Source organism: Aspergillus pseudodeflectus (genome assembly GCF_044049435.1).
Source record: "Aspergillus pseudodeflectus strain CBS 756.74 chromosome Unknown BJX68scaffold_4, whole genome shotgun sequence".
NCBI classification, from domain to species: Eukaryota; Fungi; Ascomycota; class Eurotiomycetes; order Eurotiales; family Aspergillaceae; genus Aspergillus; species Aspergillus pseudodeflectus.
In genome coordinates this window covers 894,730-921,212 of record NW_027263780.1, presented here as the reverse complement: position 1 = coordinate 921,212, position 26,483 = coordinate 894,730, and the positions used below count along the sequence as shown (strand labels likewise).

Sequence of the window (26,483 nt, the reverse complement as noted above, 5' to 3'; positions counted from 1 at the left end):
TTAGGTTGTGGAGAGGGATAATAATCAAGTAAAAGAGGAGTTTACAGAGATGGACCACCAAACAACTCTATTGATGAGACTCGATGCCTTGTGCAGCTAGAATTCACTATCCATAATTTATGGATCACAACTTCATGACAAGCTCTCGGGCCAGATTTTTTGATATGTCATATTGAGATACTGAGCGTTGACTTACTCCAGCTCCCACGACTTTGCCTCATGAAGACAACGATAGCCAGTCTGCTGGCCTATGCCTATCTCCGCCACGCGCTAATGAAACCTTTATAATCAGACACCCCCAAACCAACCTCGTTGTCACCGTTAAAAGCGGCAAACTATGCCTTGATATTCTCGACATCACCAACCCAAGTTCCCACTGGTGGATAATCGAAACCCCCAGTGACTGGCTTGGATTTCGAAACATTCAGTCAGACACCTATATAAGGCATAATAATAGCTGGAACCATTGGAACTGCATATAGGTGGTTATATAGCTTACTGACGGCTTAGTTATCTCATTGCCTCCAGCAGTCCAGACAGCGGGTCAAGCGGACGATTTACCAAATTTATTCGTAAATAAAGTTCTAGATTACTGAAAAAGAAGATTTCCACCGATCGATGCGACGGAAGTTTTTAAAAGCGTGAGATCTTGGCCAAGGGCCTCTCCAATGGCTGCAACTCAGCCCCCTTGACTTCAGGAAACCCAGCCATTTTCAGTGTGTCCCTATCCGCAGCCAAATCTTGCTCCCATTTCATGACGGACTCCTCGAATGCATCCAAATTCGCCTTCTGGGTCAGGTCGATCGGCGCCTGGTCTTGACTGATCTGCCGCATCTGCACCCCAGCAACAGTCTCCGTCATTCCATAGTCATACTGGCTTAGCCCAGTGTCAATCGTGCCCGTCCTGACTCTCCCGGCCAGCGTATCCGAGGCAAGGAAGGGCTCCGCACAGAATGGCCGGGCCATGCCCACGCCATCCACTGTCTCCAACGCGGCCTCCATCGCCTGCACGGTGCGGAAGCCACCGGTCACGAAGACCTTGGTCTGAGACAAAACCAGCGCCACGGCGTCGGCGAACTCGAGGAAAAAGGCCTCTCGCCGCCGAGTCGAATCGCGCTTATGCTCAAAGGCTACGTCTTCATAGGTCCCGCCCGAAAGTTCCACAAAGTCAAACTGCGCATCTGTTTCGAGAATCTGGCAGAGCTCGCGACATTCGTCGGGGGAAAATCCCTCCTCTTGGAACTCCACCGAGTTTAACTTGATACCCAGGATAAACCCTGTCGACTCTGGGATCGACTGTCTGATGGATCTCGCGATCTCGAGGACAAGGCGGCTGCGATTATACATCGACCCGCCGTATTCGTCGGTTCGTTTGTTCGTTGCTCTGGATAGGAACTGTGCCAGGAGGTACCCATGCGCCCCGTGAAGTTGGATTCCATCGAACCCGGCCTTGTACAGGAATTGAGCAGCGTGCGTGAAGGAGGCAACCAGTTCTCTAATCTCCTGATGCGAGGCCGCGTGAGGCTTTCCGAACCGCATGCCCCAGATCTCCCTCTCGATCTGGACGTCGGAGGCAGAGACGGGGCAGGGAGATAGCAAGACATTGACCTGTCGGCCCGGGTGCGAAACCTGCCCGATGATCAAGCTTCCGTGTGCCTTGGCCGCGGATGCAAGTGCTTGGAATCGTTCGAACCGCTCGCCTGAATACGCCGCGTTTGGTGGGATGATGGCGTTTCCGGGAGATTCCAGATTGATCGTGTCAATCATGATATTTCCAGTTAGGATGGTTCCGATTTCGCCCTCTCCCCATCGTTGGTAGAGATTGATCAATCGATCCGAGGGAATGCCCCGGGATTCGGTGTCGACTGGATCCCACGACGACATTCTTTCGGTCATGGCAGCCTTTAAGAATCGGTTGGTGGCAGTCCGATTGGCGAAGCTGAATTTGAGAGGTTCAGCCAGGCGCTGGGCCCGGACCTCGTTCCTCCCGTGGCGTGCTACCATTGTGTAGACGGTATGCTGGGGATCGTTGCAGGACTCGTTTGCAGAGCAGGATATCAGCATCCAAGCCTTATATTTCTTCTCTCCTGCACTAAACCCGGCTAGAACGCTAGATTAGTAAAATCCGAACCTACCGCATCTAGTCTCCAAACGAGCCGCCAGACTAGCTTGAGGCTTCGCGCCACACCCCGCACACCCCTCGGATGTTGACCGAATGAGGAAAGTCTCGCTGGAGGGTGGTTTGCCAGTAATGCGCATGGCACAGCACGTATCTGGAAGTGGAGCACCATGGAATTGTCTATTATGGCCATTAACCGGTGAAATAGATCACTGGCACAAATATCGGACATTCAACTTAAATACACACACACACACACACACACACACACACACATCCATGCTAGTCCTGGGCCACAAAGAAGTTGTACAAGATATTTCATCGCCGCCATGGACGCATACGAAGAGACCGACAAGCCCAAGCTGGTCGTCGTGATCGGAGGTACTGGGATGGTCGGCGGCTCCGTTGCCCGATCGCTGCAAGAGAATCCCAAATGGCGCGTTCGGCTAACCACACGAGATCCAACAACGCCCAAAGCGAAGCAGTGTATCGACGCAGGGTTCGAGGTAGTCAAAGCCGACTCGTGGAACGCGCAAGACCTCGACGCCGCATTTCGAGGTGCGCACGCCGTCTTCCTCAATACCGACTCGGACGACGCCAACTTCAAGAATGAGATCGGTCCGCCCGAGGCAGCCATGGGGAAGCTGGTCATTGATGCTGCGATCCGGCAGAACGTACGGTACTTTGTCTTCTCGGGTCTCCCTGAATCCGCGAAGTTGACGAACAACACCGTCTCGATCCTCTCCTTCGACAACAAATGCGCAATTGCCAATTACGGGCGCAAGGCGGGCTTCGCCTCCTTCGTCGAGGTCAACATCGGCTGGGCCATGGACATCTTCTGGATGGAGACATACGGCAAGGCTTTTGGCGGCTTTGCGACCATACCGGACAGGGAGGGATTTCTGACCTTGAAACTCTTCCCCATGGCCAAGACGCCTTGGACCTCTGTGCGGGATGATTACGGCGATGCCGTGCATGCAGTTCTTCTCGATCCGACGCGATATAACAATCGCACGGTTTGGGCGATTTCTGACGTCGCGAGCTTCAAAGACGTCGCCGATACTTATAATCGCGTGACCGGAACCCAGAGTGCGCGTTTTATCCCCGAGCTTGAACGGTTGAAGGCTGCGACACCGGGAAAGACGAAGGAGGTGAATGGGCTGCGCGATTATTGCAATTACGTGAGGGGTAACTACTGCAATGGGCAACCCACCAACGATGATCTGAAGCGAGAGCTGCAGGAGCTCAAGGCTATTGCACTCGAGGCTCGTGGCCGTACTGCACGTGGTTCCAAGGCTGAGACACAGACTATTGAGGGGTTCATCAGAGCGTACGGTCCTGTTAAAGCGGGTACCAAACTATAGCTCGAGGTAATACGGAGGGCTGTATTAAAATAGGATGTACAGAGAAAAACAGAGGTTTTCCCTCTGAGTGTAAAGGAGTTAACTGAATAAGTTTGACTAGCCTCCGTAAAGTATAATGTACTGGCGATGTGGAAATGGCAGCGAACATCTTTAATTAGAATGGAAAGCATGAACCCCTACATTATTCCAGCTTGGTCACTGATCCCTGAATCATGCTTCGCCTACCAGCCATAAAGGGCAGGTCTTTGACGCTAGGCCGCAAGTTTAGCTTATGGACCTAGTCCTACTAATATAGCTCATCATACACTAGCTTTGCGGAGTGGGCGACATTGAAAGTGATCCTATGGTATATATACCGTCCTGTCAAATCTTCCCCCAGCACCAATTCTTCATTCATACCGAAAGACTCAAGTCACATCCTCCACTCCATCTGTCGTTCCATTTCGTCTCAACTTCCGCACCCAGCAATAAACACCGAATATCCTAGCACAGTTAACCCCACCTCATTCATTCCCGAGATCACGACACTCATTCTCCAGAATGCCCTCGGGACAAGGAAACCTCACCGGAGATATCGACCCCACGGCCGTTCCCCACGGCCACTGGGACTCGTTTCCATCCGAGCCGTTCCCAATGTACGACGGCACCAAGTCGATCATCTATCGCTCAAAGGACAGACGGGTCGTGGTGGGGATGCTGAGAGAGAAGGGCAAGGACACACTGGTCTGGCCCACGGACGAATTCCTATACGTCACCCAGGGTTGGATCAAGATCGATGTGGAGGGTGGAGAGAAGTTTACTTTGCACCCGGGTGATGTGATGGTTATGCAGAAGGGACAGACAATTACGTTTGAGTGCAGCGAGGATTTTGCGAATGTGGCTGTGTTTATTGATATGGAGGGAAAGGGGACGTTTCCTTGACTTTGCTTGTGAATGGCTAGGCTATGTCAAGTACATGTAGTTGATCATCCAATCCTCAGCCTCCAGTTCTTTCTGATCATCAGTTCGAGCCATGTAATCTTTGTGACTCCTGCATCATTGGTAGACCATAGCTCTTCCAAGAGGTCGATGACCCAGAGGGTAGGCACGAGCCGGTTCGTCGAATAGATTGCCGTGAGTCGTTCCCTGACGAGCTTGCGCTCTTCGGTGTCGAGCGAGGTCAACTCAGCACCAGCGTTGAGGACCGGAATCGTATGCAGATTTAGATAGGGGGAGTCGGTTTCCGTTTTCTGGAGGAGGTCGAGGATATCGAGGGCGAGACCTCGGATGGTGAGCTCGGCTTCAATCTGCGCGACTGGTCCAGCATCGACGGGTAAAGTGTTCGAGTCACGAGTCCTGCCAGAGAACCGATAGAGGAGCAGGAGTCCATGTTTTCTGAACGCTTCGGTCAGTAATTTCGCAGGGCGCTCGGACTCGGCCGACTCGTAGTCAAGGAGATTCTGCTCGGTGAGGGCCTCGTAGACAAGGTCGCGACCCCCTCCCTCGACCAAGAGGCGACAGTATCGTCCCAACTGGCCTAGCATGAAGTACAGATCCATCGAGTGGGCGGTGATGTTGTGGAATTTGTGTCGCATCGCTTTCACGTATTTCGCTAGCGAGGCTCGCTGGCCTGTCGGTTGATCCAAGGGATCCAGACAGAACGAGCAAGCCATATCCCAGTAGACGTGAAACCCCATCGTCAGGTGTGTGAGTTCCTCGTCTTGGGAGGCTGCTTGCTCCAGGACCAGATCAGCCACTGCGCGGGCCGCTATCAGGTGTTCCCGCCCATAGTCACTGGGACTTGCCGTGATCCAGGAGGAGGACATGCCGAGCATGAGCAGGGTCAAAAGAGAATATGCAAGTGGGACAGTTTGTGTTTCCAGCTCGGCTCGGAGGGAGGATAGCGCCTTACCGCGCTGTTCCAAGCTGGTAGCCATCTTTTGCTGCTGGAAGTATTGTTCATGGGCTGCGCTCACGCACTGGATCACGTAGATGAGAGAAGGCGAAACCGAGAAATAGCGGAGGATCGGGAACGACATGCAGTTATTATCCGGGTCCAGAGTCATTATGCGGCTCATTCTCTCCAGCCAGTACCGCATTAAATGGGGATTCACACTGCCGTCTATATCTAGCAAAGGGCCGACCGAGGTCCGACAGTGGTCTCCGAGCCATGGGGTTTCTAATAGCCATTGAGAGGTTGGTGGCACCGGTTGACAGACAGAGCCTCGTCGCTGGCAGCGCTTGCAGACCGGGAATGTTTCGTCGCATTTTACCCTTCGCTGTCGACACTCGCGACACCCTGAACGGCTCCGTTGGCCCCTGCCGCTACTACGAGACTTGCTTGTGTTAAGAGATAAAGCGCATACTGGTGCCTGGAGATGATGTGAAAATGGCAAGGTCGCCTTGGAGGCGAATCGGACACGGTATTTCGACATGGTGTAGACTGGATTGGTTGTGTAGTTTGGTCCTCGATTAAGAGACCTACATCGCATGTTTGGGCAATCAGCGGCGTTTTGAGACGCATGAGGAGCTCCTCATAAAGCCCTCTTATCACCCGAGGCTAATGATGGCTTGTGCTCAAGTGACCAGCCCTGGTTCTAGATAAGATTTGAAGTTGGGCTTGAAACCCCTCCTCGGATGTTTGGGGAATCGCGGGGTTTGGAGATTCGTAGAATGCGATACGCTTGATCCAAGAAGGGGACTATGATTGGCTGCGGCCTCCGATTGGAGATAGCAGCTGGAGGGGCCGATAAGACCCAGGAGTCTTTGTGCTGCCCGGCCGATCCTCGACGGTCCAGCCAAACCACAAATTTCCTCTTTTGGCCACAAAGCGAGACCCCGCCCCCATTTGACTGGTAGCACCAAAGCATCCCCTCCTGCTCTCGAACGCGGCGAAGTCATCGATCCAAACAAAAATGATAGGCCCCTCGTTAAGCCCCCATGTTAGGCAACATCCAGGAACCTGACTCAATACTCCTCGCCGAGCTTGTAGTCGCCTATAAGAGAAAAGCAAACCGGACCGGGTAAGGCTTTCTACTAGGTACAATCTCGAGAGATATCACCATGGCTAAACTGGCTCAGACGATTACTGCTCCCAACAGCGTTCAATACGACCAGCCGACGGGGTTGTTCATAAACAATCAATGGGTTGAATCGTCCAACAGGCAAACAATAACATCTATCAACCCTGCGTAAGCTACCCATTTCTGCCCCGAGTCCTACCCATCAGTGTCCCAGAGCGTTTGCGCTAACCTCGGTTTTCCACGGACCACAGAACTGAGCAGGAAATCGTCCTTGTCTCCGCCGCGACTGCCGACGACGTGGACGCGGCCGTTCGGGCTGCGCGATCTGCATTCGAGAGTGATGCCTGGCAAGCCCTCACATCTACTGCGCGTGGATCATTGCTGCTGAAGCTTGCCGATCTGGTGGAGAGCCACCAAGAAGTTCTCGCTACAATCGAAACTATGGACAACGGGAAGCCATTCTCAAGTGCACTCGGTGACGTGGAAGAGGTTGTCAGTGTTTTTCGGTATTACGGCGGATGGGCCGACAAGCAACACGGGCAGACTATTGCTGCCTCCCGCACAAAGTTTGCTTACACGCTGCGCGAGCCAATTGGTGTGTGTGGTCAGATAATACCGTATGTTCCATGTACCCTAGGTCTCACGCATGGTTCAAGCATGGTGCTAACAATATACACAACACAGGTGGAATTATCCTATTGCCATGGCCAGCTGGAAGCTCGGTCCTGCTCTGGCATGCGGCAACACGGTCGTAATCAAGGCTGCGGAAGCGACTCCCCTGTCAATACTCTATCTGGCCAACTTGGTAGCCGAGGCCGGCTTCCCGCCTGGTGTTGTGAACATCATCAATGGTTACGGAGCAGAAGCCGGCTCTGCTTTGGTCGCGCATCCAGATGTGGACAAGATAGCATTCACTGGCAGCACTCTGGTCGGGAAACAAATTATGAAACTGGCCAGTACTGGTCTCAAAAACATTACCCTGGAGACCGGCGGCAAGAGCCCCATCTTGATCTTTGACGACGCCCAGCTAGAGAATGCGGTCAAATGGGCACATTACGGCGTCATGGGTAATATGGGGCAGATATGCACTGCAACAGCCCGCATCCTTGTTCACGAAAATATATACACGGCCTTCGTTGGAAGATTCCTTGAATATCTTGCGAAGGTCTCAATCATCGGAGACCCTTTCGAGGCTGAAACATACCACGGCCCCCAAGTGTCGCGGCAACAGTTTGAGAAAATCCTAGGATACGTGCAGAGTGCCAAGGATGAGGGCGCTACAGTTCTTACTGGGGGAGCAGTCGCCGACAGCCGCCCTGGTAACAGGGGTTTCTATATCGCGCCAACCGTATTGGGTAACGTGCAGGAACATATGAAGGTATACAGGGAGGAAGTATTCGGTCCTGTTGCGACGCTCGTCCGATTCAGTTCGGAGGACGAGGCAATCCGGATGTCGAACGATACTGAGTACGGTCTCGCAGCTGCAGTTTGTACAAGCGAGGTGACTCGCGCCCATCGAGTCGCAGGGAAGCTTAGGGCCGGCACTGTCTGGATTAACTCAAACCAGAATACCGACATACGGGTTCCCTTTGGCGGGTTCAAGCAGAGTGGGATTGGCTATGAGCTGGGGCAGATGGGCCTGGATGCGTACTCAAACCTCAAGGCCGTTCATGTCAACCTGGCGCTGCAGTCGTCTTTGTAGCCGCGCCTGCGAGGGGTCAGGGACTTGGATTATTCGGTTCTCTCTGCCATACCCTAGAGAGTCTGGGATAAAACATTGGGGTACCTATCAACGTAGACCAGCGGGTGAAGTTCTGAATATGCTAAAGACACTGACTGTTTTCTCTCGGTGACTTTGTTTCCTTGTATTCAAACTTGGCCCATATCTTTCTTACACCGCATGAATAAACAATCAAAATTTATTTTACCTAGTCCTGCTCGATTCAGAACAGTTGCTTATGGCTAGCGGTACATTGCACTTGAGTTATATAGTAGTGCAAATGTTGGACGACACTGGATGAGCCTTCAGTGTTCGCTCTGATCTGGCATGATTATGCTGTTAAGAAAGGTGACCTATGAATTGTAAGCTCGGTTCCCTGCGCAGCCATGAATGGTCCTTACAAATGGCTGAAGAGTGCTGATGATCTGAATTATCTTCTCTTGGCCATCCTCAGCGGTAAAGATCTCATCATCCACATATTTAACAACGTGATAATTTCGTAATTTCAAGAGCTCAATATCCCGATGATCTGCATCGTAGCCCTGATTCGGTCAGTTTGCCACTGCATTGTCTCCAAAATCTGGTTGGCGAACCTTTGGCTTTGTCTTCAACGCCCCCTCCTTATTGGCAACAGCAAATTCCTTGAGTGCACCTTCTGTTTCCCCCTTTGCGGCGGGCAAAAACATGCTCCTAAATGGTTCTGAGCTCAACACTTGACGCCAGTCCTCAGGTCTCTCGTCAATGCTTTGTCGCAGTAAGTGAATAGTTGCTGGCTCAGGGGCCCAAAGGCCGCCCCCAACATATGACGACCTTGGGTCAAGTTGGAGATAGTAGCAAGCATATGGTCTCCTCCTCCCCGTACGGGAGAATGCGGCGGAAAAGTGAGACTAAGATACAAAGAGTCTGAGTTAGTATGCTACTGTAACAAAAGATGGTGGAATAACTCAACTTTGTAGGGTTTCTGGTCCCTGCTGAACCGAAGGTCTCGATATATACGGAATATGATGTCTCGAGGCGGCAGCTCCGGGATTGTGCCATCAAACGCAATGATTTTTGGTGTCAGGGTTTCAACAAAAGTCTCCCAGTCTTTCTTGGCTCGCCTAAACTCCCTTTCATGGCCTTTTGGCATTAGAAAAATCACTGTGCTTTAGTATAATGGCGTTCTTACTCTTGAACCAATCGCGATTGTTACTGATCCTCAGGTCTTTTAGATATCGGAGCGTGTTCTTGTGTACTCTGGTGCTAGAGTACTCCACTCCATCAAGAGGACGTAGTTTCTCGTAAGGGATAATGGTGGTTCGCCTGGGATAATCTTCCTCTTCCGCATCATTCTCAGAGGTAGACGGGTCGTCCTTTTCACTCTGATCTTCCTCTGCATCGGGTTGGTAATCGTCATCGCTACTGTTGTTGTCGAATTCTTCTTCGGCACTCCCATCGGCATCGACATGAGTTGCGGGACTGTCTTTTCGGTGGACCTTTGCGGTTTGTCGTGAAAGTGGTAACGATGAAAGGCGCTTGCGACTGGGCATTCTAGTTCACCTGAATGTCAATGTCCAAGTAGAGGTCAGTACTGTAAGTTTTTGATCAAGAAAAATCTGTGCGAAGAGTCAGCACTGCATACACCTTGTTTTCACCTGACCAGCTCGCCTTCCATTCGGCAATACTCGTCTGGGTATCGCCAGTAGCCATTCCTACTAAGGGTCCCCCACTTGCCTCCTCTGGGAAGATCGAGAGCTCCTAGGGCTTGGCTCGCCTACACTACACCGGAAATAAGAATACGGTGGGAAAGACTCCTTTACCCAAGTCGACATCTGAGATTTCAAAGACCCTGACTTTTACGGCCAAACGTAGGACATTCTTCTCGGCACTATACCTTGCGCACTAGAGCTAATTTACAGAATGCCAGACGAGTACTGACTGAAGAACACACTTTGATTAGTTTTCTCACGCCGAATGCGAATCGAGAACAAATCTGTGGAGGCGGGCTTCGCAAACTGTCCCAAAACGGAAAATATGTGGGGCCCGATTGAAAGGCTGTGAGGGGACCCACCGTTATCATTGGGATTAGGCAAACGCCCGCTTACATGACTGATGTGGATTTCGTCTTGCCCCACGCGGCCGTCAATACCTGACATCATAACTTTAGTATAACTATATATCTATCTACGGAAGTACCTGTAGAGGCCCACTTCCATTAACCTCGGAAACCATGAAGATTGCTCTCGCTGGTGCTGGTCAGGTTGGCCTTCTACTCGCCACCGAATTTTGCAAGTCCGAGGACGAAGTGGTTGTCCTGACCAGGACTTTGAAACCGAGCCTCGAACACCTGAAAGTTGAGATACGTCTTACAGATTACTCCGTTGACGATTTGAAGAGCAAGCTCGACGACTGTGACGCGGTTGTTTCCACCCTCAGCGGCGGCGATGAATTTTATATTTCCGCGCACTCCAACATCCTCGAGGCATGCAGTCAATCGCGAAGGTGTAAACACTTCATCCCGTCGGAGTGGAATATCAACCTGGACGATTTCCCGGATCAGCCCATGTTTAGTGCCGCCACGCACGAGGTGATCCGCCGCAAGCTACGATCACAACAGGGAGTCAAGTGGACGATGATTTGTCACGGCTGGTTTATGGAATATGTCCTGCCCACAGAGAAGAACCCACTTCGGGAGATCGGACTCGCGTGGGCGATGAACCACAGCACAAAGGTGTTCGACATGTATGCCGATGGCTCGCAGAAGGTGACTTTGACATCTACTGCAGATACAGCGCGGGCTGTGCTGGCTGTGTTGCGGAACAGTATCAACAACGGCGCCGAGTTGCCGCCGATCACTCTCCTGGCGGGGCAGAGTTTGACCTACAGGGAGCTTTTCCAATTGATCCAATCGCGCGATCCTGCCTGGACGTCGAGGCAGGTGACCTTTTCGGAGGTCCTTGGTGACATTTACGAAGGTCTCAAGGCGAACGATCCGTCGGTGGCTGTCCATCAATTGAGGATCCTTGGGTTTACGAACGCGAATCACAACCCCGAGGCAAAGGCTTTGAAATGGGGAACTGGAGTCCTCCACGGGTTGCGCGCTACCACGATTGAGGAGTTCTTGAACCAGGCAGAAGCTTGAGACCCATAAGGAAATGGCGAACCCCCCAAAATATGATGTTGTATACAATCGTGAACATGGTTTCTTCCCAACTATTCAGATTAATGTTGTGACCGGTATGTCTAGACAATGCTTTTGTCTGTTTTTCGGAGAATTGAGCTTGTGCGACATGTGATGGACAGAGACGGACAGAGTCAAGACAGGGTTCCCTATACCATACTGTGAGAGGGCCTGGTGGAGTCCCTGGCTATCTCCCTATATTCTAGGTGGACGGGCGTGGATGCTTTTGGCATCTCTCAAGCGTACCAAGACCTCGCGGTCGCCGCGATGAGTTGAAATCTGTGATTTACTTCCTTCGCGCATAACGCCCTCATATTAGACCAGTCCCTAGGTGGCCTGCGCACGATGAGGTCAACTCATCAATGGGGAATTTTTCTTCGATACTTTGATAGAGTTCCAGGATACCACGCCTGGTAAAAGGCTGGTAAAGAGGATTTTGTAATCTCGCGATGAGTGAAGCACGGCTTGAATGGATATACCACGCGTAATAATATCGACGTAGACAGAAAGCGTCATGCTTTCAGGGCAGTTAACTAGAAGATTTGAGCAGATCCTATATGATTCTTACGCCCTACAACTAAATGTAGTTATTGTCGGAAAGTTCTGTATGCCATGAGTGTTAGCATGCAGGGGCGGGGGCAAGCCATGTATTTTACGATTAGCTTCAAAGTACCAGGCAGCTACTGATACTGCTACGGTTCTTATCACGCTAGAGTTGAGTGCTAGATCCAATGATCCAGTCCGCATGTTTGTTCACCCAGCTCCTGGTTTCATAACCGAGGAATGCTACCAAATTGCTTATCGTAAGCTGCCACTCGACCGAGGACGGCCGTAGTCAATAGACATCTTTACTTGTAGGACTTGAGACTAGCAGGACACCGTTTATTGTGAGTGAGCTGGCTGGTATGAAAAGTTATATACCCACCATGTCATATCCCAATCAGTATACCTTTTCTTAATCCATCAAATTCCCGCTGATGTGGCCAGAAGAAGCTTCTGCCCAAATCAGGCTTAACAAGACTCTCATGCAGCAACTGGTTTAGCATTCCCATCTCAGTCTCGATGCTCGATCATCTGGGAACGGCGGAAACCATGTCGAGCTCGGAAAGCCCAGTCCAGCAATATACCCAAGAGCGCGGCGACAAGTATTACCGAGAAGTAGTTCATACCTGTGGAGCTGACGTTAGGGTGGCACGATTGCCAGGCTGGGGGCTAAAACTTACTACCTGCCTCAACGGGGATATAGTAGGGGAATGAGTAGACGACACAAGTAACTAGAGTAAAAGCGATTGTGGTAACTTTGCATACTTTCCCGAAGACGCCAAAGTGGTATGGGCCTTTGATGTGGCCGTTTCGGGGCAAAAGAGAGAACATGACGGATATCATGATCGAAAGGTTTGGGAACACAAGCACAGCTGTGATAAGACTGGAGGGGAAAATAATAAGTACCCAAATGATAAACTTGATGCCGGAGGCGTTGTTCGCGCTTACCTATTGAAGGCCGTTGTCGAAGCGATACAGAGGAGGGAGATGATGTTCACTAAAACCAGACAGAGCAGATGTGCGTTGATGGGCACGCCGAATCGCTTGGGAACCCGAGACCAGAAGGTCGAGAAGGGAAGTCCATTGTCCCTAGAAAAGGCCCAAGAGATGCGCATCTGATAGGTGTGAAGGCCAACAGTTGAAAACCATAATGTAATGAGGATGAGGGATAGCAGGCCTACTGCGGCGCCGCGGTTGCCACTGAATAGCAGGTGGAATAGTTCGAGTAGAGGAACATGTGCGGAAGTCACAGCATCGAAATCGAACATACAATAGACCAGCACTATGGCAAGTGGCCAGGCGGTCGCAAACCCAATGGCAATACTCGCGAAAAGCGCCCTGGGGACGTTGACCTCCGGGCGGACAATCTCCTCCGCCAGATGGCTGACAGCATCAAGCAGGCCAAAGGACCAGTTGGCATTTAAGAGTCCAATCATGAATGCCATGCCAAACGATGGCCAGCCGCTGATGTTTTCTGTGCTAGTGAATATGAACGAGGCACTTGTGTGGGATGGTGTCTTTACTGGCAGGACTATGAGGACGGCAAGCCAGGCAAGGATGCTGAAAACCATGCTGGCCATCATAGTACGCGCCAGAAGCTTTTCGCGAAAGTTGAACAGGAAGCATGACAAATTGTGTGCGATCCCAATCAACCATATCTGCCACGCAGCAACTGCACTGTCCGCGACGATAAGGCCACTGTGTCAGAAATAGGATCACTAGTAGACCGGGGGGGAAGCTTACAATCCAGGGTGGAACAGGCTCACGCAGCCCATAACCATTTGCCCGACCAACACACTGATCGAGGCGGTAGCGCATAGGCCTCCCAGAAGGTTAAGCATGCCGGTGACGTACGCAGAGAACCGGGCGTACTTGGGAGGCGCCAGTCGCATGACCCAGTAGTATTGGCCTCCAGAGTTCGGCATGGCACTGATCAGCTCTGCCAGGCTGACTGAAATGGCCACGTTGATCACTGCAATAAGGACCAGCCCCCAGATGAGGACAACGGGACCGCCAACGAGCACGCCAGTTGCAAAGCCACCAGTGACTCCAATCCATGAGGCGGTAATCGAAAACGCCGTCCCAGTCAATTGGAACACGTTCAGCTCACGCTTGACCTGAACCGCATAACCCATCTCTGTCCCAATTTAGCAGCGGGGCCACCCAGGGTAGTTAATCGACTCACCCTGAATATGTTGGTCATCGACATCCCCAAGTTCAATAGATTCTGGCCCCCCAGAAGTTGACCCCGCGGGGTCTTTGGGATGGTCCTCCATGATCGGCGAGAATATACAGTAGGGAAGGAACAAATATGCACATAATCGCCGATTTCCTGGATATGGGAGAGAGAGATATATATATATTCAGCTCCGAACCCCGTGCGATAGAAAGACTGCCCCTAGCCAGCGAGACCGTGGGGCTGCCGGATTCGGAGAGTAAGCGAAAAGCGCGTTCCAAAATGCGGGGAAGGCGATAGGTAATCTCCTCCAATAAACTCTCCTCAAGATAAGACCTCTGTCTACGGACTAGTACAGCCACTAGGGTTCTTCGTTCCCCTATCGATTCGCCTCCAACGGTCACTTTCCAGAATAGGCCTTCAGGCGAGGCAGGCCACGGTATTGAACTCCTAAGCGGCTAGTAGCAAGTTAGATCTGCCCGTGTTTGCCGCGCAGAAATTGAGAATCCCAAGGCTTTGCACCCTCCTGCCGGATATAAATACGCGGAAATCATGCTCTCGGCGTTGTTCACCCTCTAGTTCACAGAGATCCTCAGCACATCTACAAGATGCCCAAGATCACCATCCTCGGCGCCGGGTAATTCCCATCCATACCAATACTGCAACTTTTGTGTTGGCTAACCCCTTTTCGCTCCTAGAATTACCGGCTTGAGTATAGCGAGCCAGCTCCCTAAGTATTGTGACGTGACAATCATAGCGGACTCCCTGCCGGGAGATCCGATGAACCATGCATATGTTAGCCAGTGGGCAGGAGCAATCTGGTTAGGGGTTCACTCATCAATGCCACGAGAGCAAGAGATGCAGCTAAACAGTTTCTCCGAGCTCTGGCGGCTCGCCGAGTCTTTCCCTGAATCCGGTGCACGCCATATCAAGATGACCGAGATCATGGATTATGGATCCAAAGATGCAGTTTGGTACCAGAGCAAGGTTCCTGGCTTCCGATTCCTCACAGAGAAAGAGCTCCCGCTCGGCGCCAAATTCGGCATGGAATTCCAGACCGTTGTTATTAACCCCCCAACCTTCCTGCCTTGGTTCCGGAAATACCTGGAGGATCGAGGGGTGAAGTTCCGGAGAGCGCACGTCAAGTCGCTGCGAGATCTGAAGGGGATGGGGCACGATGTGCTTGTGAATGCAACGGGCTTCGGTGCTACCAATCTTCTCGATGTCAGAGAGACAAAGATCACACCCGTCCGACAGCAGAACCTTCGTATACGTAAGCATGGATATAATCGGCTCTATATCCGGCGTGGGGTGAATGGGTACTACTCCACGGCGTTTGCGCGCGACGATGGGACGATTTATATTGGAGGGGTAAAATCGGAAGGAGATCTAAGCACCGAGGCGGATCTTGAGCAGCGCAAGATTGTAAGTGTTTGCTGACACCCATGAGCTACTACTAAGCCTCCCTGGCTAACGAAGTTGATCCGCTCTGTCTGTCTAGATCATGCGCCAGCAGCACGAGAATCAACCAGATGTATTCCCGTCTCCGGATCCCCTTGACTATGACTTTATCACGGACCATGTGGGCGTGTTTCCCATAATAAAACCCGAGAACGGAGGTGTGAAGGTTCAGAAGCAGCGGATGGCAGGGCAGAAGGTCATTCATGCCTACGGGCAAGAAGCCGGAGGGTATACCTTCAGCTTCGGCTTGGGACGCCAGGTGGCGCGGTACGCCTGTGAATATCTTGCGGAGGTACCAGAGACTGATCCGGCTCCGCTGGTTAGCCATTTGTGAATTGTTCTAGGAAAGTAGTAAATAGAGCCTGGCAGATAATGTTTCAAAGCTAAAAGGGGAAAGCCCATATCAGCCCTCTACGCTGGATACCACTATAATAGGAAACTAACCGGAGAGAGGCGGGTCGAGACAAGCCGCTGGCTAACGTAGGTTACGGAACGTAAGCCTTACAACTCCACTAGTTATCTGCTAGTACCTGGGGCTGGAAAGATCCATACCCAACAAAGGCAGCTCCTACGATGTTATATCACGGTGGTGGGTGGGAAGTACAGATTCACGGTTTCTCATTCTGTTATCTACATCATAGACCTTGTCTTCGAAGCGTCAGCAATGATCAACTCTGCCGCTCGCTCCCCAATACATAGGACGGTCACCATGGGATTGATTGAAGTCATGCACGGAAAGACGCTGGCATCAGCGACGCGTAATCGGGCAATGCCTCTCACTCTCAAAGCAGGATCAACCACTGCAAGGGGATCTGAACTGATGTTTCCCATCTTCACCGTTCCACATGGGTGGTAGACGGTGTTGGAGACTTTGCGACCATATTCACAAAGCTGGTCATCAGTCCTGACGTTCGGCCCCGGTGCAATTTCCCGCGTGATGTAGTTCTTAAACGGCTCCGCCTGGGCTATCTTTCTAGCCTGCTTCAACATGAAAAGATTGGTGGCCTTGTCATAGCCTCCCGCATCGCTAAAGTAGCGCTGGTCCAAAGCCGGCTTCGTCTTTGGGTCTGCGGATGTCAAGTAGAGTCGACCAACGGACCGAGGCCGCGCAGTGAATGGGATGACGCAGAATGCATGCTTGGGGGTCTCGTATCCCATCGGCTTAGTATAGAAATCAAAGGGAACAGTGAAAATGTGGAACATGGTGTCCATAATCGCCCCGTCAGTTCCCCTGGCGTTGGGCTCTTCTCTGCGGAGCACCATTGCTGCCTCGGAGCCCATGGCAACCTGGTGCTCAGGAACCTTCTCCTTGATCTCCCACATACATAGAGTTTCAGCGTGGTCCTGTAGGTTTTCCCCAACACCAGGCAGGTCTTTCACCACCGGTAAACCCAGGGAGGTTAGCTGTGCCGATGGACCGAGCCCGGACAGGAGCATCAGCCTCGGGGTGTCAAATGCCCCTGCACAGAGAATGACTTCGGTATTTGCCGAAACCATGTAGTCCTGATCTGAGTTGGTAGTGACTTTCACTCCTACGGCAGTACTATCCTTAAACAGGATCCGCGCAACCCAAGACTTCAGCAGTATCTTGAGATTTGGGCGAAATTCTTTCCCACTGAGGATAGGATGGATATAAGCGACACTGGCACTGCTGCGATGATTGTCGTCAGGCGTGTACGAGACGTTGAGATAGCCGATTGACTGTTGGAGATGTCCTTTTTCCGCAATTTCTTTATTGAAGTCGTCTGAGATGGGGATTCTGAACAGATTCGCACAGGTTTTGACCCAGTCCTCGACGATGCTGCTGCGATGACGACGGTCAACAGGCACAATGTTATTGCGCAGCTTCTTGTAGAGTCTCATCATTTCTGCATGAGTCCATCCTTCTGCGCCCAGGCGCTGCCATTGTTCCATGTCGTAGTCGAAGGGCGGAAACGAGATTCCTCCGTTGTGGCTCGAGCAACCACCGAGCATCTTGGCCCGCGAGTGCATGATGTTGCTATTCCCTGAATCAAAACCAATCAGTGGATACGCATTGGGTCTGGGATGGGGTAGGCAGGCTTTACCGAACTCCTGGGGAACAGAGCGATAACCATAGTCATATTCATCGCTCGTCCACAGGTTCACAAGATTTCTCAAATTTAAAATATCCTCGTTGGCGAAATCACTGTCGCCACCCTCAATCAGTAAGATAGTTGCGTGTGGGAGACTTTCAGCCAAGCGACTGGCGATAACACAGCCGGCCGTCCCTCCGCCCACAATGACATAGTCAAATCGGGGGTTAGGACCAAGTTCATATATGAGGGTCATGGTGGGTTTCGTAGGGAGGAAATCCAATTGAAGTTGTTGTGATGGTGAGCGTCATCCGGCAGACTCGTACAAATTATAAACATCCCAAGCAGCATCTTGTGGCTGGCGTTATCTGCTGAAGCCGCCGCCTCCTCGCTAGCCGCCCCAATTAGGAAAGTCTTCTAGTCCTCTACTCCAACCTTGGTGGGCCCACCACAGCCGCGTGCCCATCGTTAAAATAGCGAATACGGAAACAAGGGGAGCAAACACGACTATCGTTCCCGTATCATTTGTAAGGGACGGGGGCGACCGTTCGGAGAGGATTAAATTCCCCTACATTATAAAGGAAATGTGAATCTGCCAGCATGTATCTTCCCAGGATAAACTGGCTATTTGTTAGATATTTTCCCAAAGATGAAAACTGAACTTGATCCAACCCACCAATCCCGAGCTGAGGGCGTGCAGCACTTCGACGTCGTCATTGTGGGAGCTGGCTTCTCAGGCTGTTATCTTCTCTACCAACTGCGCAAGAATGGTTTCAACTGTTGTGTGATCGAGGCGGCGGAAGATCTCGGTGGCGTCTGGCAATGGAACAGGTACCCCGGCGCCCGTGTGGACACGCACGCTCCTCTATACCAATTGTCGATCCCGGAGGTTTGGCAAAGCTGGAACTGGACTCAGAGATTCCCCGCGGCGCATGAACTTGTCGCCTATTTTCAGCATTTGGATAAAGTCCTTGACCTGAGGAAGGACGTGATTTTCAATACCAAAGTCGTCGGGGCCGAGTTCAGCGAGGATGTCAATACTTGGACAATCACGACGGGTGGAGGAGCCACATTTGTATCCCGCTATTTCATCCCTGCGATGGGGTTTGCGGCAAGACGTGTCTTCCCCGACTGGCCTGGGATTGAGAGGTTCAAAGGCGAAATCCACCACTCGAGTTTCTGGCCCAAGGAGGGGGTTGATGTCCAAGGCAAGCGTGTTGCCGTGGTCGGGACTGGAAGCACTGGCGTACAGATGACACAGGAGATGGGCAAGTCCGCCGGTTTTCTCACGGTCTTCCAGCGGACACCGAATTATTGTCTCCCACTACCCCAGGAAGATCTCACGCCAGACGGGCAAGCATCCGAAAAGGCTGGATATGCAGCCAAATTCGCGCTCCGGACCCTCAGCACCGGCGGCTATGACTTCTGCCCTGAAGACATCAATACCTTCGATCACACCTCTGTCGAGCGCGCAGCCATGTATGAGCGCAAATGGTCCGAAGGTGGCTTCCAGTTCTGGTCCGGCGCTTATAAGGACTTGATGACCAACAAAGTAGCAAACCGAGAAGCGTATGACTTTTGGGCGAGCAAGGTCCGAGGCATGATTCGTGACCCGGTCAAAAAGGACCTTTTAGCTCCCTTGGAACCGCCTCATCCATTTGGGACAAGACGTACGGCGCTGTTTACTACCTACTATGACGTTCTGAACCAGGATAATGTGTGCATTATCCCGGTCAAGGAGAATCCTATTGAGCTGGTGACCGAGTCAGGAGTCGTGACCAAGGACGGCAAGCACCACGAGCTCGATGTGATTGCACTTGCAACCGGATTTGACGCAGTGACAGGGGGGTTGAACCAGATCGTCATCAAGAACGCGGCAGGCCTCTCCCTGAGAAACAAATGGGCTAGAGGAACCAAAACGTATCTTGGGCTCATGTCATCTGGGTTTCCCAACATGTTCTTTGTGTACGGGCCCCAGGGACCCACTGCGTTGTCCAATGGGCCGACCTGCATCGAGATGCAGTCGGATTGGATAGTCCAATATTTAATTTATGCGCGAGAAAAGGGTTTGAAGCGCATCGATGCCAAACCCGATAGCGAGGACGCTTTTAGCAAGGTCCTAAACGAGCATACCAACCAGACCTTGTTTATCACGGACGATAGCCCTTACGTTGGGGCGAATGTGAAGGGGAAGGTGCGAGAAGGGTTGAACTGGATTGCTGGGGTGCCCGAGTACCATCGACTGATTGTCGAAAGTGCGGCCAGAGGTTATAGGGGGTTTGAGCTCTGTTAAATGTGTCAAAACACCTATCTAAAACGGTAGGAAAGTAGCTTTGCAATAATACAAGTAATCCACCTTCTACATGGCGACAGTCTCAGAACCAGCTGTTTATAGCTTAGATTGGATCGCCTCGCCCCACGAATCCAACACTTTATTCTTCACAGACATTAGTCTTTCCTCCGATTCCTCAAAAACGCGCGGTAGCCCTGTCTCGCTGTACGGAACACCAGATACAACCATCTTTGCCATACCCTTGGAAGCAAGGAAGATCTGCGGCATTCCATGTCCTGTCCAACCGCCCATGATGAACAAGCCCTTCTTGCCTGGAACTGGCCCGAGACGCGGAAGTTTATCGCTCGAGTAGCCCATTACTTCAGCTGACAGTCAGCCGCAGCAGTCCTCAGCACGTTAATCTGAAGGGGGACTTACTGCCCGTCCAAATATCCTCAACATAGGCCCCGCTGTTTTCCCAGCCATGGAAATGCCGTTGCATGTATTGCTCAAAATAGCGCTTCACCTCGTTTACTCCCTGGCTGTCGTCTGTATTTGCATACCACATGTCTTTGGCGAGAAAGTACGCGGACCGTCCACCGCCAACGATGATACTCCCATCGGGGCGAGGAATCAGGTAATCGAAATCCCAAGGTGCAAAGCGAAGACCGTAGGAGTTTGCTAGAAGTGGTGCCTGCCCACGCGTGCTAATTTTGCAGCTGATGCCTCGGTAGGGTATGATCTTGTCCTTGTACTCTGGAAGGAGTGCCGCCGTGTACGCATTCGTCGCCAGAACGACCTTGGGGGCCCTGATGATTCCTCGGTTGGTCGTCACAACCCAGTGACTGGAGCCGTTTCCATCCACTACCTCTGCAAGATCCGTAACAAGGGTATTGGTCTGCAGATTGACCCCGCGGTCGACCGCGGAGCGAAACATGTGCTGAACTAATTTATACGGCCATAGATGCGCCGCAGTAAAAGAAATACATCCACGCGCTCCCTTGACGCTTGATACCTGCGGATCAACTTCAATAGAAATCCACATATAAAATAGGATTCGGAACATACCGTTTCCGCATACTGCTCCGGTACGGCATATGCGTCCTGGGACGCTGCAACTCCCATATCCTGCATCTGACGTAGCGCCTTCCTGGCACTCTCGGCCTGTTCGCGGCTGAAAACCACATCGCAAGCTCGGGTTACCACAAAATCACAGTCGATTCCTTCCTTCTCAATATGCTGCTTCACGGCTTTCAAGTTCTCCAGTTCGAAATTAGCAAGCTCGGCCGCTGCCACTGGGCCATGTTCAGCCGCCACCTGCGACGCATGCCAATACGGGTCGGGCTTGATATGTCCACCTGCACAGTTGTCACGCATCCAAGCGAAAGAATAAGCCACCAAACCCGGTATGTGCTCAAGGAACCGAGACCCTCGTCTCTACTCACCATTTCGACCCGTCGCGCCTGAGCATAACTGCCTAGCCTCGAGGACCACGATCGTTGCGGGCGGAGTGGCTTCGTTCAAGATGTGGGTTACCAGGGCTGCGGCGCTGTACCCGCCGCCGATGACGACTATTTCACTTTCCGTAGGGAGGTCTTGGGTGGATCGGAAGTCTTTCAAGTCGGAAGCGGCAGTCTGCCAAAAAGAGGTCTTCCCGTTTGGGTGAGGAAATAGAGGACCAACCATGGCGGGTAATATCGCGGGCTCTGGGAGAATGAACACACAAACACGCACAGAGAAAAAAAAAATCAGGTACCTTGCACTCGATCAAGAATGCTTATCACACCTGAGTTATTGGCGTGATAAATCAAGAGCACTGGTACTCGTGGGAGCTGCCACTGGTGATGATAGCTCCCCTGGCCAAGCCGTCGCTTATCTCCTGTATCAGGAACCCAGCTCGGCAATCGAGCAGGCAGGACAGAGTTTGATGGTATGTCATGGACTGGGGTCTAGAATTCCTCCCTGAGGCTGATTGAAAGCCGGGCGGCGGGCAGAGATGCCTGTTTGAACCAATAAGCGAAGTTCAGCGGGGAAGCCTGTTTTGCGAATGTGGAGATATATGTCAAAAGGGATTATATTCCGGCATTGGCCAACGTAGGTGAAGTCTGCATAGCACACTTAAGGCCTCAAGCTCGCGTAATGGCTCAAACAGGCAGGTCGTTTTACGCTCAAATCCTGGTGGGGCGATGTCCGTCTAGCGCCCATGTCGCCGACTGATCTATAAGTCCTAGTGCACAACCCCCGTTTCCGTATCACCATCCCCGACTCCTAGAGCGACCTATCGAGGCCAACTTGGCGGCAGTTTTTCAAATGTTTCAAACATTCCTCAATTTCTTTTCTACACAACAGGCAGATGTCGTCGCGGAAGCACCGACCCAAGAGCAGATCGAGCGTGCTCAATATCTCCTCGAGGCACAAAGAAAAGCGGTCGCCTTATTCGAAGATATTGAAAAGCACTTGATCAGACCCGGTATCAGCGAGAAGACTCTAAACAAGGAGATATACGACCTGGGCGCGACGCATGGTGTGAAATCACACTGGCACAAGCGACTCGTGCGGAGTGGACCCAACACCCTCCGTCCCTTCGCAGAAAGCCCACCCGACCGTATTCTTCAACCGGACGACATTCTTGTGGTGGACCTGGGACCTGTTTTCGAAGCTTGGGAAGCAGACTTCGGCCGCACTTTCGTTCTTGGGGATGATCAACACAAGCTGAAGCTTCGTGACTCGCTGGAACCAATCTGGAAAATAGTCAGAGGGAAATACTTGGCCAGCCCTGGAATCACTGGAGAAGAGCTGTACGAGATTGCATGTGCCGAGGCCCAGCGTTTCGGTTATACTTTTGGTGCTGAGCTCGCTGGCCACCTGGTTGGCTTCTTTCCACATGAGCGGATTCCCAAAGATAAATACTCTCTCTATATCAAGAAGGGCAACAAGGAGAAGATCAACTCAATTGGTCGTGATGGACTGAAACGCCACTGGATTCTGGAGATCCATCTCCATGACCCTATTCATCAGTTTGGTGGCTTCTATGAGCAGCTAATGACTGTAGAATGACCTTGCATCTCGTAAGGGGCGCTTGTAGAATATACCTTACGGAAACACCATCTGAATGGATGAACTAAATGATATTTATCTGGCGCAGAATAACCCTTGTGCGCATTTTTGTTTACAAAGGGATGTAGTCATCAAATTTCGGGAATCTCGACGTGATTGAACGCAGTTCACCTACAGCCATATGCTACCCCTCTCAAGTCTTAGGACATTTTCAATGCCGTGAGGGGTTTCTGTAGGTAAACACAAATCTCGGACTTGGAGGCTCCCGAGGGTCCTCATATATCCCGGTCGTGCCGCTCACACACACCGTTATCGAGTGGATAGCAGTATCCTGTATGGATTCTTGGCTGAAGGGGAATAGCATTCTGGGAGTGATCGCACGCTCATCGGGTAAGATGGAAGACATCTCAACACCGTCGAGCGATAATGTTCCCAATTATGATCCTAGAAATGCTAAGAAAGAAAGAAACTGGATTGCCTGCCGGGTAAGGTTCTGAGTTGTCAGAAATAGAGGCAAGATAGGGCGACCGGAGACGAAAATCCAGAGTCCGTGCACTCAAATTTCATCTTCTTCTACCGCACCACGTAACGCCGCCATTGATGCATGCAGCCATTGATGCATGCAGTTCTCTTGGGAGAACACCTCAGCCTCTGGATCCTACCAGCTACAACAGCCCGATTGACTATCCTCCTCAAGGCTACATTTTATTCGTAATATGATACGAACCTAGTTACTAACTGGAAGCGCTCTGCGATCATCTGTTCGAAAAGCCTAGCCTATACCTCGGCAAGATGGCTATATTTCTATGGGATGAATTCCAGATGCTAGCAACAACCTCTAGTGTTAGGAGAGCCCTTCTGTCCAAAGGCTGGTCTAGAAAAAATTCTCATCAAACGGCCAAAGAGCAGAGGGTGGAATTGCGAGAGACATATCTTCATAACCTCTCCGACTTTGTGACTTTTCCTTGCTTTGACGTAGGTGTGCTGCTCGGATGTTAGCATGAGCCAACGTCTAGAGACGGGTCTGCTAGGAACAAGCGAAGAGCCTGCTCGAGGCATGTACATGTTAGAGTGCCGAAATTGGTCATAATTAGCCAGTGCATCTATATACATGCATCGGTGGTCTCCAGACGACAGACAGTACCGGGGAAGTTGCTAGACAAAGCTCAGCGACACAACAACAAAATACTTGTATCTAGATAAATTATAGAATCTGGGCTAAACAAACAAAGCGCGTACCAACAGCAAGAGCATTTGCGATTTGATTGGTAGTGTCAGAATCCGCCTTGTCACTGTGCCGCAATTTTTGTTTGCGTTCTGGCGCCTTGCCCTCCACCCCGCGTCTGCACTCCCAGCCCATCAACCATCAACCATCATTCATCAACCATCATTAATCCATTTTCCATCTCTCCTCAACCAGCTGCGTACCTCCTCATCTCAGATCTTCATCCTCTATCCTCTTTACTATCCCAAAAGTCTAAAAGCAAAATGCCCACCTTTCCTAAGATCCAGAACCTCTCATCCACCCTTCTCACCCAAGGCGCCAAAACCGCGCAGACAGCACTCAACGAGGGCGCCAAGATGGCCGCAACGTACGGCCCTGCAGCGATGAATAAAACAGCAGAGTTCGTGGGACATGTAGGTTCTTAGACGCTCTTGTTTGCACCTTCACACCTTCCTTCCACCAGGAAGAATCAACAGTATAGCAGAGTTGACTACTAACGTCTATGTCTGTGATAATCCCAGGCCGCAAACTGGACATCCCAGAACCCCGCCCTCGCAACATCCATCCTCATCGGCGGCGCTATCATCGCCGCACCAGCGGTAGTCGCCGCGCCGGCTCTGTCGATTGCGGGGTTCGGGCCTGCGGGCGTTCAGGCTGGTGAGTTGCCCTGGACCGACCGACCCCCTCTACTTCTCTTCCCATCGCGTTCTTATCCGCTCTTTCTTCGATACCGTCCCTTCTTCAAGATGCCCAAGTCAGAACTGAGGCTCACCTAAGACTTTGCGAGAGAACAGGCTCCATCGCCGCAGCAGTCCAAGGGACAATAGGCAACGTTGCAGCTGGAAGTACGTTTGCGACACTGCAGAGTGCTGGGGCGGCGGGGGCGGGTGCCGCGGTTGTTAATGGGGCTGTGCAGGGTGCTGCTGTTGTTGGTACGATTGGAAATGTTGCGGTCGGATGGGTAAGGGCGAGGCTGTGAAGTCTCATTTGATTTTTGGAAGTGATTTTGTTGAGTTGGTATGATTTCCGAGGTTGGCCGGGCCTGATCGTGGTTGGTATAGCAAGCTGAAGGATACTGTGTTGGTGAAAGGTCACTTGGTTACCGGGCTTCGTACGTGGTAGCTAGATAGATGATGAGAGTCCTTATTTGATGGATTGGATGGTTTTCTCCGCAATTTTGGTTGGATCAACGTTTCTAACATGAGTTCGGGGAAGCAACCGCGATTTTCATTTCCATCACCCTCCTTTCGATAGACCGAAACGCCGAGAGCGCAACCCAAGTAGCATCCATAGCGCAGGGATGTCGTAGCTCGGCGGGGGAGCATCGCAACAAGATAGCAAGGCTCAAATGCTAGAATACAAGGGTTCATCGAGGGCAAGAAATGGAAGATCCTGCCCGGCAGGCGAGGAGATCTAAGCAGCCCTTTCCTATCAAATGCAATGATCGAACCCTTAGCGCTAGGAAGAAATGCTGGAAGGTAGAAGAGAACTGGTGGTTAGTACAAACAAGGGAATCTATCCCACCTAGAGGCATAAAGCACCGACAGACATGGAAAGGATAGCCAAACTAGGGAGTGCGTTGCTTGCCTTGATAATCTTGCAAAAAAAAAACATGCATGGAAGAGAGTTCAAAGGTCACTCAGTCAACAATAGTCATTGGTCCCTAATCCCCTCGGGCAATTCTAGCGAAATCGCGAAATCGCCAGACTTTTGTCTCCAGTAGGCTGCATGCAGCGTTAGGCCCAGGACTACATCCTAGGGCTCACTTTTGTGCGTACAACATGCCTGCTTCGGCTGATTTAGGAAGATGCAAAGGACGCACCTATCCTCTTAACTAGACCCTGGACGAAGAACCCGATATAGAAAATAGGTCATACTCCTTGTGAGTCCAGTGTCTCGCCATATTAATGACAGTCACCATGCGAGTGTCCAAACCCAACGACTACCGGCAAGCAAATAATGCCAATAGAAATGTAGGTAGTAGAGTCGGACCTAGTATGAAAATGTCTGCATACGACCAGAAAAATGGCATAAACAACCAATCTAGCGATGCTTTCAAAGAGAGCTCAGAGTAGACTATTTCACGTCAACCCCGGGTAGCTCCGCACCCAAGGGCAAGCCATGTAGCATGCAGAGATAGGTGCCTACGTAGTTTGTAGTATCATAGTACCCCAAGTAAAGCAGCTTATTGGCCGACATGATCCGGCCCTCTTTGGTTCCTCCTCTTCAGTCCGCAGGCTGTTTGTTTGTTGAAAGGTGTAGATCCCGTGACCGAGCCGGCGTCCGAGGTAGGGTTCTTTGTCTGGTCGAGTCCTTTGATACCAGGGCAT

The 26,483-nt window shown here is 51.5% G+C and overlaps 14 protein-coding genes across 14 annotated transcripts; 8 read left to right on the top strand and 6 right to left on the bottom strand.

Moving 5' to 3' along the window:
- Positions 1-550: 550 nt before the first annotated feature.
- On the bottom strand, positions 551-2,004 carry BJX68DRAFT_277656 (NADH:flavin oxidoreductase/NADH oxidase family protein; the record flags this gene model as incomplete). Its single annotated transcript, XM_071048375.1, has 1 exon — positions 551-2,004. The coding sequence occupies one exon, from the start codon at positions 2,002-2,004 to the stop codon at positions 634-636; it is 1,371 nt and encodes a 456-aa protein (XP_070903949.1). The 3' UTR covers positions 551-633.
- Positions 2,005-2,448: 444 nt separating this feature from the next.
- Positions 2,449-3,483, top strand: BJX68DRAFT_262503 (NAD(P)-binding protein; the record flags this gene model as incomplete). The annotated part of the gene is made up of 1 exon (XM_071044467.1): positions 2,449-3,483. The coding sequence occupies one exon, from the start codon at positions 2,449-2,451 to the stop codon at positions 3,481-3,483; it is 1,035 nt and encodes a 344-aa protein (XP_070903948.1).
- Positions 3,484-4,023: 540 nt separating this feature from the next.
- BJX68DRAFT_262502 (uncharacterized protein) lies at positions 4,024-4,404 on the top strand (the record flags this gene model as incomplete). The annotated part of the gene is made up of 1 exon (XM_071044466.1): positions 4,024-4,404. One exon carries the CDS (start codon positions 4,024-4,026, stop codon positions 4,402-4,404), a length of 381 nt encoding a protein of 126 aa, XP_070903947.1.
- Positions 4,405-4,448: 44 nt separating this feature from the next.
- On the bottom strand, positions 4,449-5,897 carry BJX68DRAFT_252720 (Zn(II)2Cys6 transcription factor; the record flags this gene model as incomplete). The annotated part of the gene is made up of 2 exons (XM_071042605.1): positions 4,449-5,408; positions 5,439-5,897. The coding sequence occupies 2 exons, from the start codon at positions 5,895-5,897 to the stop codon at positions 4,449-4,451; spliced, it is 1,419 nt and encodes a 472-aa protein (XP_070903946.1).
- A 535-nt stretch (positions 5,898-6,432) lies between these two features.
- BJX68DRAFT_277649 (aldehyde dehydrogenase) lies at positions 6,433-8,187 on the top strand (the record flags this gene model as incomplete). The annotated part of the gene is made up of 3 exons (XM_071048374.1): positions 6,433-6,653; positions 6,737-7,102; positions 7,170-8,187. The coding sequence occupies exons 1-3, from the start codon at positions 6,526-6,528 to the stop codon at positions 8,185-8,187; spliced, it is 1,512 nt and encodes a 503-aa protein (XP_070903945.1). The 5' UTR covers positions 6,433-6,525.
- Positions 8,188-8,510: 323 nt separating this feature from the next.
- BJX68DRAFT_262499 (DUF2461 domain-containing protein) lies at positions 8,511-9,894 on the bottom strand (the record flags this gene model as incomplete). The annotated part of the gene is made up of 6 exons (XM_071044465.1): positions 8,511-8,558; positions 8,607-8,747; positions 8,799-9,092; positions 9,155-9,324; positions 9,374-9,735; positions 9,827-9,894. The coding sequence occupies 6 exons, from the start codon at positions 9,892-9,894 to the stop codon at positions 8,511-8,513; spliced, it is 1,083 nt and encodes a 360-aa protein (XP_070903944.1).
- Positions 9,895-10,414: 520 nt separating this feature from the next.
- On the top strand, positions 10,415-11,326 carry BJX68DRAFT_262498 (uncharacterized protein; the record flags this gene model as incomplete). The annotated part of the gene is made up of 1 exon (XM_071044464.1): positions 10,415-11,326. One exon carries the CDS (start codon positions 10,415-10,417, stop codon positions 11,324-11,326), a length of 912 nt encoding a protein of 303 aa, XP_070903943.1.
- Positions 11,327-12,418: 1,092 nt separating this feature from the next.
- BJX68DRAFT_252718 (amino acid transporter) lies at positions 12,419-14,043 on the bottom strand (the record flags this gene model as incomplete). Its single annotated transcript, XM_071042604.1, has 4 exons — positions 12,419-12,534; positions 12,589-12,791; positions 12,857-13,585; positions 13,652-14,043. The coding sequence occupies 4 exons, from the start codon at positions 14,041-14,043 to the stop codon at positions 12,419-12,421; spliced, it is 1,440 nt and encodes a 479-aa protein (XP_070903942.1).
- Positions 14,044-14,692: 649 nt separating this feature from the next.
- On the top strand, positions 14,693-15,879 carry BJX68DRAFT_252717 (FAD-dependent oxidoreductase; the record flags this gene model as incomplete). The annotated part of the gene is made up of 3 exons (XM_071042603.1): positions 14,693-14,721; positions 14,783-15,509; positions 15,586-15,879. 3 exons carry the CDS (start codon positions 14,693-14,695, stop codon positions 15,877-15,879), a joined length of 1,050 nt encoding a protein of 349 aa, XP_070903941.1.
- Positions 15,880-16,175: 296 nt separating this feature from the next.
- BJX68DRAFT_277648 (GMC family oxidoreductase) lies at positions 16,176-17,855 on the bottom strand (the record flags this gene model as incomplete). The annotated part of the gene is made up of 5 exons (XM_071048373.1): positions 16,176-17,053; positions 17,090-17,193; positions 17,224-17,290; positions 17,321-17,551; positions 17,612-17,855. 5 exons carry the CDS (start codon positions 17,853-17,855, stop codon positions 16,176-16,178), a joined length of 1,524 nt encoding a protein of 507 aa, XP_070903940.1.
- A 393-nt stretch (positions 17,856-18,248) lies between these two features.
- Positions 18,249-19,941, top strand: BJX68DRAFT_277647 (flavin-containing monooxygenase; the record flags this gene model as incomplete). Its single annotated transcript, XM_071048372.1, has 3 exons — positions 18,249-18,369; positions 18,403-19,876; positions 19,923-19,941. The coding sequence occupies 3 exons, from the start codon at positions 18,249-18,251 to the stop codon at positions 19,939-19,941; spliced, it is 1,614 nt and encodes a 537-aa protein (XP_070903939.1).
- Positions 19,942-19,988: 47 nt separating this feature from the next.
- Positions 19,989-21,557, bottom strand: BJX68DRAFT_262493 (NAD(P)/FAD-dependent oxidoreductase; the record flags this gene model as incomplete). The annotated part of the gene is made up of 4 exons (XM_071044463.1): positions 19,989-20,251; positions 20,310-20,886; positions 20,940-21,229; positions 21,317-21,557. 4 exons carry the CDS (start codon positions 21,555-21,557, stop codon positions 19,989-19,991), a joined length of 1,371 nt encoding a protein of 456 aa, XP_070903938.1.
- Positions 21,558-22,181: 624 nt separating this feature from the next.
- BJX68DRAFT_262492 (M24 family metallopeptidase) lies at positions 22,182-22,928 on the top strand (the record flags this gene model as incomplete). The annotated part of the gene is made up of 1 exon (XM_071044462.1): positions 22,182-22,928. One exon carries the CDS (start codon positions 22,182-22,184, stop codon positions 22,926-22,928), a length of 747 nt encoding a protein of 248 aa, XP_070903937.1.
- Positions 22,929-24,416: 1,488 nt separating this feature from the next.
- Positions 24,417-25,132, top strand: BJX68DRAFT_262491 (uncharacterized protein; the record flags this gene model as incomplete). Its single annotated transcript, XM_071044461.1, has 3 exons — positions 24,417-24,566; positions 24,675-24,810; positions 24,948-25,132. The coding sequence occupies 3 exons, from the start codon at positions 24,417-24,419 to the stop codon at positions 25,130-25,132; spliced, it is 471 nt and encodes a 156-aa protein (XP_070903936.1).
- Between the last annotated feature and the right edge of the window lie 1,351 nt (positions 25,133-26,483).